Consider the following 12141-nt stretch of genomic DNA (forward strand, 5'->3'; position numbering starts at 1 on the left):
GAGCACCTATGTTAATCAGTATAATAGCCTCTTTTAGTATTGATCCCTTTATCATATGATACACTTCTTTGTCTTTCTTTATGGCCTTTGTTTTAAAGTCTATTTTGTCTGATATAAGTATTTCTACCCTGGCTTTCTTATTATTTCCATTTTCATTAAATATTTTTTCCATCCCCTCACTTTCAGTCTGTGTTTGTCTTTCACCCTAAAGTGAGACATTTTTAGGCAGCATATTGTAGGTTCATGTTTTTTATTCAATGTATCATTCTGTATTTTGATTGGATCATTTACTCCATTGACATTTAAGGTAATAATTGACATGGGAGGAGACAAGATGGTGGAGTAGAAGAAATTGAGCTCACCTCCTCTCACAAAAACACCAAAATCACAACCACTGAACAACCATCAATAGAAAAGACTGGAACGTAGCAAACAAGATATTCTACATCCAAAGACAAAGAAGAAGCCACAACAAGATGGTAGGAGGGGCACATTTGCAGTAAAATCAAATCCCATATGCACTGGGTGGGTGACCCAAAAACTGGAAAATAATTATTATATCACAGAGGTTCTCCCACAGGAGTGAGAGTTCTGAGCCCCACATCAGGCTCCCCAGCCTGGGGATCTGGCATCAGGAGGAGGAGAGCCCAGAGCATTTGGCTTTGAAGGCCAGCAGCACGAGAAGGCCTTCAAAGCGCAGGAGCTCCACAGGACTGGGGAAAAAAGAGACTCCACTCTTGGAGGGCACACACAAGGTTTCACGTGTGCTGGGATCCAGGGCAAAGAAGTGACTCAATAAGAGCCTGGGCCAGACCTACCTGTGTATCTTGGAGGGTCTCCTGGGGAGGTGGCGGTCAGCTTTGGCTCACTGGGGGCAAGGACACTGGTGGCAGAGGCCCCAGGGAGTACTCATTGGCATGAGCTCTCCTGGAGGTCAACATTTTGGCACTGAAACTTGCCCCCCTCAACAGCCTGCAAGGTCCAGTGTTGGGATGCCTCAGGACAGACAGCCAACAAAGCCCCACTTACAGGCTGCCTAAAGTCATCCTGAATGCACAGCTGCCTCTAAACACACCTCTTGAAACAGCCCTGTCCACCAGAGGGACAAGAACCAGCTCCATCCACCAGTGTGCAGGCACCAGGCCCTCCCACCAGGAAGCCTGCACAAGCCCCTGGACCAACCTCACCCACCAGGGGGTAGACACCAGAAGCAAGAGGAACTACAAACCTGCAGCATGAGAAATGAAGGCCGCAAAACACAGACAGTTAGACAAGATGGCAGAGAAATATGTTCCAGACGAAGGAACAAGATAATAAAACCCCAGAAGAACAAGTAAGTGAAGTGGAGATAGATAGGCAATCTGCCTGAAAAAGTATTCAGAGAAATGATAGTAAAGGTGATCCAAGATCTTGGAAAAATAATGGAGGCACAGCCTGAGAAGATACAAGAAATAATTAACAGAGATTTAAAGAACAAACAGATGAACAATACAAAAATTGAAATGAAAAATACACTAGAAGGAATCAATAGAATAAATGAGGCAGAAGAACAAATAAGTGAGCTGGAAGACAGATTGGTGGAAATCATTGCTGCAGAACAGAAGAAAGAAAAAAAATGAAATAAGGACAGTCTAAGAGACCTCTGAGACAACATTAAATGCACCAACTTTTGCATCATAGGGGTCCCAGAAGAGAGAGAAAGGGCCTGAGAAAATATTTGAAGAAATAGCCGAAAACTTCCCTAACATGGGAAGGGAAACATGGACTGAAGTCCAGGAAGCACAGAGAGGCCCACACAGGATAAACCCAAGGAGGAACATGCCAAGACACATATCAAATTTTCAAAAACTAAAGACAAAGAGAAAATATTAAAAGCAACAAGGGAAAAGCAACAAAAAAACATACAAGGAAATCTTCATATAGTTATCAGCTGATTTTTCAGCAGAAACTGCAGGCCAGAAGGGATTGGCATAATATATTTCAAGTGATGACAGGGAAAAACCGACAACCAAGAACACTACCCAGCAAGGCTCCTGTTCGGATTCAATGGAGTAATCAAAACCTTTACAGACAAGCAAAAGCTAAGAGAATTCAGCACCACCAAACCAGCTTTCTAGGCAGAAAAGAAAAGGCCATCATTAGAAACAAGAAAATTATGAATGGGAAAGTTCACCGGTAAAGGCAAACATACAGTAAAGGTAGGAAATCATCTCCCTGCAGGTATGATATCAAAACCAGTAATCATGAGAAGAGGAGAATACAAATGTAGGATATTGGAAATGCATATGAAATTAAGAAACCAGCAACTTAAATCAATCTTTTATACATATAGACTGCTATATCAAAATCTCATGGTTGATTCAAAAGGATACATTCAGCATAATGTTCATTGCAGCAATGTTTACAATAGTCAAAACATGGAAGCAACCTACATGTCCATCAACAGATGAATGCATAAAGTAGATGTGGTATATCTATACAATAGAATATTACTCAGCCATTAAAAAGAACGAAATAATGCCATTGGCAGCAACATGGATGGACCCTGAGATTATCATACTAAGTGAAGTAAGTCAGAGAAAGACAAATATCATATGACATCACTTATATGCGGAATCGTAGAAGAATGATACAAATGAACTTATTTACAAGACAGAAATAGACTCACAAACTAAGAAAAGAAACTTGGTTACTAAAGGGGAAATGTTGCGGGGGAGGGATAAATTGGAAGTTTGGGATTAACATACACACTATTTAAAATAGATAACTAATGAGAACCTACTGTATAGCACAAGGAACTCTACTCAATATTCTGTAATGACCTAAATGGGAAAAGAATTTGAAAAAGATTGTATGACTGAATCACTTTGCCCCACACTTGAAACTAACAACATTGTAAATCAACTATACTCCAATATAAAATAAAAATTTTTAAAAACCTCATGGTAACCACAAACCAAAAATCTACAATACATACACAAACAAAAAAGAAAAAGCAATCCAAATACAACTCTAAAGATAGTCATCAAATCACAAGAGAAGAGAACAAGAGGAAGGGAAGAAAAAATGACCTACAGAAACAAATCATAAACAATTAAGAAAATGGCGATAAGAATACACATATCAATAATTACCTTAAATGTAAATGGATTAAATGCTCCAACCAAAAGACACAGACTGGCTGAATGTATACAAAAATAAGACCTGAATATATGCTGTTGACAAGAGACCCACTTCAGATCTAGGGATAGATACAGAATGAAAGGGGATGGAAAAAGCTATTCCATGCAAATGGAAATCAAAAGAAAGCTGGAGTAGCAATACTTATATCAGACAAAATAGACTTTAAAGACTGTTACAAGAGACAGAAAAGGACACTACAGAATGATCAAGGGATCAATCCAAGAAGAAGATATAACAATTATATATGCACCCAACATAGGAGCACCTCAATACATAAGGCAACTGCTAACAGCTGTAAAAGGAGAAATCAACAGTAACACAATAATAGTGGGGACTTTAACACCCCACTTACATCAATGGACAGATCATCCAGACAGAAAATTCATAAGGAAACACAGGCCTTAAATGACACATTAGACCAGGTGGACTTAACTGATATTTAGAGAGCATTCCATCTGAAAGCAGTTGAATACACTTTCTTCTCAAGTGCACTTGGAACATTCTCCAGGATAGATCATGTGCTGGGCCACAAAGCAAACCTAGGTAAATTTTAGAAAATTGAAATTATATCAAGCATCTTTTTTGACCACAACACTATGAGATTAGATATTAACTACAAGAAAAAAAACTGTAAAAAACACAAACACGTGGAGGCTAAACAATATGTTACTAAACAACCAATGGACCACTAAAGGAATCAAAGAGGAAATCAAAAAATACCTAGAGACAAATGAAAATGAAAACACAATGATCCAAAACCTTTGGGATACAGCAAAAGCAGTTCTAAGAGGGAAGTTTACAGCAATACAGTCTTACCTCAGGAAACAAGAAAACTTTCAAATAAGCAACCTAACCTTGCACCTAAAGCAACTAGAGAAAGAGAAAACAAACACAACCCAAAGTTAGTAAAAGGAAAGAAATCATAAAGATTAGAACAGAAATAAATGAAATAGAGATGAAGAAAACAACAGAAAAGATCAATGAAACTAAAAGCTGATTCTTTGAAAAAATAAAATTGATAAATATTTAGCTAGACTCATCAAGAAAAAAAAGGTATGGGGCTTAAATCAAAATTAGAAATGAAAAAGAAGTTACAACAGACACCACAGAAATACAAAGCATCCTAAGAGACTACTACCAGCAACTATGCCAATAAAATGGACAGCCTAGAAGAAATGGACAAATTCTTAGAAAGGTACAATCCTCCACGACTGAACCAGGAAGAAATAGAAAATATGAATAGACCAATCACAAGTACTGATATTGAAACTGTGATGAAAAAACTCCCAACAAACAAAAGCCCAGGACCAGATGGCTTCACAGGCAAATTCTATCAAACGTTTAGAGAAGAGCTAAGACCTATCCTTCTGAAACTATTCCAAAAAACTGCAGAGGAAAGAACACTCCCAAATTCATTCTATGAGGCCACCATCACCCTGACATCAAAACCAGACAAAGATACCACAAAAAAAAAATAAAAGGAAATTACAGGCCAATATCACTGAACATAGACCCCAAAATACTCAACCAGAATACTAGCAGACCAAATCCAACAATACATTAAAAGGATCATACACTATGATCAAGTGGGAATTATCCCAGGAATGCAAGGATTTCTCAATATCCACAAATCAATCCGTGTGATACACCACAATAACAAATTGAAGAATAAAAACCATATGATCATCTCAATATGTGCAGAAAAATCTTTTGACAAAATTCAACACCCATTTATGACAAAAAAAAAAAAAAGCTCCCCAGAAAGTGGGCAGAGAGGGACCATAACTCAACATAATAAAGGCCATATATGACAAGCCCACAGCTAACATCATGACAAGCCCACAGCTAACATCATACTCATCAGTGAGATGCTGAAAGTATGTCGTCTAAGATCAGGAACAAGACAAGGATGTCTACTCTTGCCATGTTTACTCAACATAGTTTTGGAAGTCCTAGCAATGGCAATGAGAGAAGAAAAAGAAATAAAAGGAATCCAAATAGGAAAAGAAAAAGTAAAACCGTCACTGTTTGCAGATGCCATAATAACTATACATACAAAATTCTAAAGATGCTACCAGAAAACCACTAGAGCTCATCAATGAATTCAGTAAAGTTTCAGGATACAAAATTAATACACAGAAATCTGTTGAACTTATATGCATTATCAACAAAAGATCAGAAAGAGAAATTATGAAAAAATCCCATTTCCCATTGCATCAAAAAGAATAAAATACCTAAGAATAAACTTACCTAAGGAGACCAAAGACCTCTATTCAGAAAATTATAAGATGATGATGAAAGAAATCGAAGGTGACACAAACAGATGAAAAGATACACCATGTTCTTGGCCTGGAAGAATCAACGCTGTCAAAATGACTAGACTGCCCAAGGCACTCTATAGATTCAGTGCAATCCCTATCAAATTACCCATGGCATTTTCACAGAATGAGAACAAAAAATCTTAAAATTTGTATGGAAACATAAAAGGCCCCACATAGCCAAAGCAATCTTGAGAAAGAAAAACAGAGCTGGAGGAATTAGGCTCCCTCACTTCAGAATATACTATAAAACTATAGTAATTAAAACAGTATGGTACTGGCACGACGACAGGCTTATAGATCAATGGAACAGTATAGAAAGCACAGAAATAAACCCACACACCTATGGTCAATTAATATATGACAAAGGAAGCAAGAGTATACAATGGAGAAAAGACAGCCTCTTCAATAAGTGGTGCTGGGAAGACTAGACTGCTACATGTAAAAGAATGAAATTAGAATATTCTCTAACACCACACACAAAAACAAAGTCAAAATGGATTAAAGATCTAAATGTAAGACCAGATACTATAAAACTCTTAGAGGAAAGCATAGGCAGAACATTCTCTGACATAAATCGCAGCAATATGTTTTTGGATCTACCTCCTAGAGTAATGAATATAAAAACAAAAATAAACAAATGAGACCTAATTAAACTTAAAAGCTTTTGCACAGCAAAGGAAACCATCAACAAAACAAAAAGACAACCTACAGAATGGGTAAAAATATTTGCAAATGGTGCGACCAACAAGGATTAATCTCCAAAATATACAAACAGCTCATATGGCTCAATATCAAAAAAACAAACACCCCAATCAAAAAATGGGCAGAAGATCTAAATAGACATTTCTCCAAAGAATACATACAGATGGCCAAAAGCCACATGAAAAGATGCTCATTATTACTAATTATTAGAGAAATGCCAATCAAAACTACAATGAGGTATCACTACACACTGGCCAGAATGGCTATCATCAAAAAGTCTATAAACAATAAATGCTGGAGAGGGTGTGGAGGAAGGGGAACCCTCTTACACTGTTGGTGGGAAGATAAATTGGTACAACCACTATGGAGAACAGTATGGACGGTCCTTGAAAAACTGAAAATAGAGCTACCATATGATCCAGCAATCCCATTTCTGGGCAAATGTCCAGAGAAAACCATAATTTGAAAAGATACATGCACCCCAATGTTCATTGCTGCACTATTTACAATAGCCAAGACATGGAAGCAACCTAAATGCCCATCAGCAGAGGAATGGATAAAGAAGATGTGCTACATATATATATAGTGGAATATTACTCAGCCATTAAAAAGAATGAAATAATGTCATTTGCAGCAACATGGATGGACCAGGAGATTATCATACTAAGTGAAGTAAGTCAGAGAAAGATACATATCATATGATATCACCTATATTTGGAATCTAAAAAGATGATACAAATGAGCTTATTTACAAAACAGAAATAGACCCATAGAATTAGAAAACAACCTTATGGTTACCAAAGAGGAAAGGTCGGGGGTGGGGTGGGTAAATTAGGAGGTTGGGATTAACATATACACACTACTATATATAAAACAGATCAACAAGGACCTACTGTATAGCACAGGGAACTTGACTCAATATTCTGTAATAACCTATATGGGAAAAGAATCTGAAAAAGAATGGATATATGAATATGTATAACTGAACCACTTTGCTGTATACCTGAAACTAACACAACATGGTAAATCAACTATACACCAATATAAAATAAAAATTAAAACAAATAATTATTGATAGGTATGTACTTATTGCCATTTTAAACCTTGTTTTCCAGTTGTTTTTGTAGTTCTTCCTTGTTCATTTCTTCTTTTTGTTTTTCCTTTTGTGGTTTGATTATTTTCTTTTGTAGTATGCTTGAGTTCCTTTCTTTCTGGTTTTTGTGAACCTATTGTGTGTTTTGATTTGTGATTACTATGGATTTCAAGTATGTTGACCCATTATTGTATCTTTAAACTGCTAGTCATACAAATTCAAACACATTCTAAAAGATCTACATTTTTATACTCCACTCTCCCACATTTTATGACTTTTGATGTTCTATTTTACATCTTCATACTTATTCTTTTGCTGTTAATTGTAGTTATAATTGCTTTCACAAAGAAAATTTTTTTTGTTTGCTTTTTAATCTATGTAGTGGCTTAGTTAAGTGATCTTCAATCCTTTTACATATTTGCTTCTCCTATTATGATTTTTTTGTTTCCAATAGATTCTTCCTTCTTTTCTAGAGAAAGAAGAAGACCCTTCTTCAATATTTAGAGAAGACCCTTCAGTATTTCTTTTAGGGTAGGTTTAGCGTTGCTCTATTCTTTTAGTTTTTTTCTTGTCTGAGAAATTCCTTCTCTCTCATTCTATTCTAAATGATAATCTTGCTGGATAGAGTATCCTAGGTTGAAGGTTTTGCCCTTTCAGGACTTTGAATATATCATGCTCCTTCCTAGAAGTGGTGAACATTGCATTCATAATTTACCAATGCTGTAAACCTAACTAATAAGCATAGATTTTGCAAGAGGCTAAGCTGTTCTGTCTGAAAGCCTAATTGATTTTTAAGCAAAATTTACTGGAAACAATTTTATTAGACATATTCCACAATTTTTTCATCTCCTCTTATATAAAAGAAATACTAAGATACTGACTTATTTAGGTTGAGCTACTTATTACGCCAGAGAGTGATTAAAATGGGATATTTACAGGTCAGCATCTCTACACTTCCAGATCAGAAACTTAGCCACATAATTATTTAGCATCTAATTTTTGCAAGATTCTGTGCTACAGTCTACACAAGTAAAGAGCTACTTTTGTCCCCAGGGGGCCAAAACTCCACTTGGGTAATGAGAAAAACTTTACATGAAAGCAAAATCTAAGGGCTATAAATAAAGGAGTCTTCAAAGGAATAAGTGATTACTTCCAGCCGGAGGGGAACACAGGGTCCCCGTAAGAGTGGGTTTTGAGCTAGGCTTAATGAGGCAGGTGGACATTTGTTAGTTGGAAAACAAAAGGTGAGGAAGCATCAATTCAGAACAAAAGGGGGATACAGCTACAGGCACAATTTGTCTGGTTTTTGGTCCTCTTTTCTTCCTCATAATATTGGGCTTTAGGCCAAAGTTCATGTTTGGTTTCAATACTGAGTTCCGTGATTTCTAGACCTTAACAAAGGACCCATGGCTTCCAATGTGACCTGTTGATGCAATTAAGGAAGGTAATGAGAGGTTCTGGTGCATAATCTTGCTCCAGACTTGGTAAAAAGTAGCTTTTGTTTGTTTTGTGTTTTGTTTTCTACCTGGGGTTGTGTTGGAGAGCATCTGGTATGCATTTAAGATATCCACAGTGCGGAATTCCCACCACTAAAGAAGTTGGCAGGACCTGTTTACTATTAGACATTACGATATGAACATGCCTATGCCTGTGGCTGTGTTGGACCTTCATTTCTCTTTCAAAGAATCACCTTCTATCCCCTCCCATTAGCAGTTACCAAGAGATGAAGAGGAACTACTTTTTGGTAGACGTCCAGATCATGTTGGCAACAGGGAGAAATGTATTCACATTAATCATTGCTTCTAGGATAGTGCAGTGACCAAGCACTTGAATTCTGAAGCCAGGCTGCCTACATTCATATCTTCATTCTACCACCTTAATGCTGGGTGATATGGGGTAAATTACTTAACCTCTCTGGTCCCTTGTTTTCTTGATCTGTAAAATGGGAAAAACACAGATACTGCCACAAGGGATGACTGTAAGAATTAAGTGAGTTATTAGAAAGTATTTAGAAGAGATCCTGGAACACAGTAAGCACTAACTGGTAGATGGTAACATTCACATGGTTGATATTCATTGAGGGCATATGCCAGACGTCATATACAGATATTGTAAAATATTGGGACATTAACCCAGTTAATGCTAAAGATATGCTGCAAATCAGACAGAATCAGCCCCATCTTACTTGGGAGAAAATATTCTACAGAGGTTAAATGACTTCTTCAGGTCACATTGTTCTCACTGCCAGAGATGGGAGCCAACCCAGACCTTTCAGGTTGCAAATCATGTGTCCTAGCCCTGACACCATGCTGCCTCCTAGTCACTTTTGTCTTGGCTTTGGTCTATCAAACCTAGGCCTCTTGCACGGAAGGCAGGGGTTTCCTCTATCACTGCCCACCTCAGCTGGATGACTTGGGGCCAGAGGACAGAAGGGAAGGTGACTCACTGAAACTTCAAGGGAGCCTGCCTCCCTCTTTCCCATGACAACTGTCTAAATCACCACCAGGCCATTTCTATTCTGAAATGGACAATCAAAAATGTCATCTTATTATGTTGGGTCAGGGGCAATAGTATTGTTGCATCTCTTCTTCAATTCTAAAACCTGGGGGCAATTTGATCTACTCCAAAGCAGTGAAATAACAAAGATGCTTCATAGCACTGTCGTGCGATAACTGCCTTCCCCACTCTGTTACAAGCTTCTTTAAGTGCTCGCCCTTTTCCATCCTCCCCTGGGAGCCAGTCCAGTATAATATGCAATGAGTGTTTATTAAGTAAAAATGCTTCCCTGCGGGGGGGGGGTGGGAGTGGTGGTGGGATGAATTGGGAGATTGGGATTGACATGTATACACTGATGTGTATAAAATGGATGACTAATAAGAACCTGCTGTATAAAAAAGATAAATAAAATTCAAAAATTCAAAAAAAGCTTCCCTGCATTGCTCAGTCAGCATACTCTATGAACTGTTGTGACCAGAAATCCTGAGTCTAAAGGTTGTGTTCAGTGACAGATATTTGAAGACATGCTGGCAATCACGTGCAGCCCCAGACAATGCCAGTGTGATCAACTCCTGAGACGGAGGTGGGTCTATCACACACCCTGGAGATTGGAGTGTTGTATGTGCTTCAGTGCCATCACCCCGATGGTTGAATATGCCCTTGGTGTCTGTCCCCTGCTTCCTGAGGCAACCTGGTTGGAGCTCTGGTTACCACTAGCTGCTCTCAGAAACTTGCTTGTCCTGGCCACTAAAATGGTCCAAGGAGATGGACCAGAACAATTGCTTCTCCTCCTGTTGCTGGCCCAGGGTGCTGACCCCATGCAGGAGGTGAGAAAGCAGAAGGCAACCTGAGTGGGGGGCATGGAGGTTACTCAGGGCGTTGCTTGGGTCCTGAATAAAGGAAGACACCCTGTGAATAATTAAACGTTTGGTAATAAATTATTTTCAGAAGGTGTTCCCAAAGGGCCACACATGAATACTAATGAGCTTATATGGACCCACTGAACCTACTGCTGAACTGAATCTCCTTGGTAACCAGAAAGCAACTTACCATGCACGAGTCAACTGTACCAGACTCATAGCCGGCACAGATCATCCGGGTGGTGATGGTCTTAGTGTCAAAGTAGGACTGACACTGCTCCAGAGAAATGATGCGGACTTCTCCCTCTTGCAGCTTAAAAGGCACTGGATTTTTTAAAAAGAAGAAGAAATAAAATATATGAGGGTAAAATGACTCAAAAATGAGGCTAGCCAAATATGAAATGATAACATTTTTATATCAAGAAAACCATGCTCTTAAAATGTCATTTCAAAGATGAAGCTCATTTGGAATCAGAATTTTCCAATTATAAGTGCTGATAGCAATCATTTAATCAAACCCCTTCATTTTGTTAATGAGAAAATTGAGGCACAGACTGGTTAAGTAACCTGGCTCATGCTTTCCCTCTCTTATTATGTGTAGCAACGTAAACAATAGCTGCTACAATGAAAAGGAAAATAATCAAGCCAGAGCTCTGCTCCAGGTGGGAGGCTGCCAGCTCTGTGACAGCTCAATATGTGAGCCGTGCTCTGCTAAAAGTTCAGACTGCCTGTTCAGACTAACAGAGGAAGGGTTGCCCTATCCTTGGTTTGAACAGTGTGTCTCATCCTGTGCTACAGCAGCCATCATTTGAGGTCGGAACCTTTCATCCTAGAGGATGCATCAGAGAGATGTCAAAGGGAAAAGCCATCCCTTAGTGTCAGCAGAGAGAACATGTGAATTTCATCTTGCTCCAAAGTTCTCACAGAATAACAATGTATTTCTCAAAGCCAGCAGCAAGAATCTCTCATTGTTCAGCCATTCTACAAAACATACACACTGTTCTCCTTTTAGATAGTGATGGTGAAGCAGTGTACACGTACAGGGTACCTTAATGGAAGAAAGAATACATTTTCCAGTACGTTTGGAAAAATCAATGCAATGCAGACAGTGGAAGTTCCCCAAATTGTCGAAAGAATGGTAAAAAGAACCATCGCTAAGGTTTACTGGGTACCCACAGTGGGCCAGGCTCCTGCACTCAGCATTCTCTGGGCCTATTTTCTTTAATCTTTACAATAATCCTGTGAGTTAGACAGTTGCTATTATTTTTTTCCATTTTATAGTAAGCTAGAAAGTGGTGTGGTCAGTGTCAATCACATCTTTTCAATGAACTCATACCCTTGCTCTTCCTACATCATATACGTGGTGTGTGCCACATGTCACACGATTACTCTGAGTTTAATGTGGATAGTGGGAACAATACAAGTAGAGGCAGTATAGATTCTGCTCTCACATATCACAAAACTAATTATAGCTTTTAAAAACCAA

The 12141-nt window shown here is 38.3% G+C and overlaps 1 protein-coding gene across 1 annotated transcript in view; it reads right to left on the reverse strand.

Moving 5' to 3' along the window:
• The window catches only part of CORIN (corin, serine peptidase), a gene marked incomplete at its 5' end in the record, with an annotated part of 265153 nt that overhangs the window by 5284 nt on the left and 247728 nt on the right, over positions 1-12141 (reverse strand). Inside the window, 1 exon segment of the mRNA XM_082837777.1 lies at positions 10846-10979. Coding sequence (XP_082693903.1) covers positions 10846-10979 — 134 coding nt within the window.

Source organism: Leucopleurus acutus (assembly GCF_964270905.1).
Source record: "Leucopleurus acutus genome assembly, chromosome: 4".
Lineage (NCBI taxonomy): Eukaryota > Metazoa > Chordata > Mammalia > Artiodactyla > Delphinidae > Leucopleurus > Leucopleurus acutus.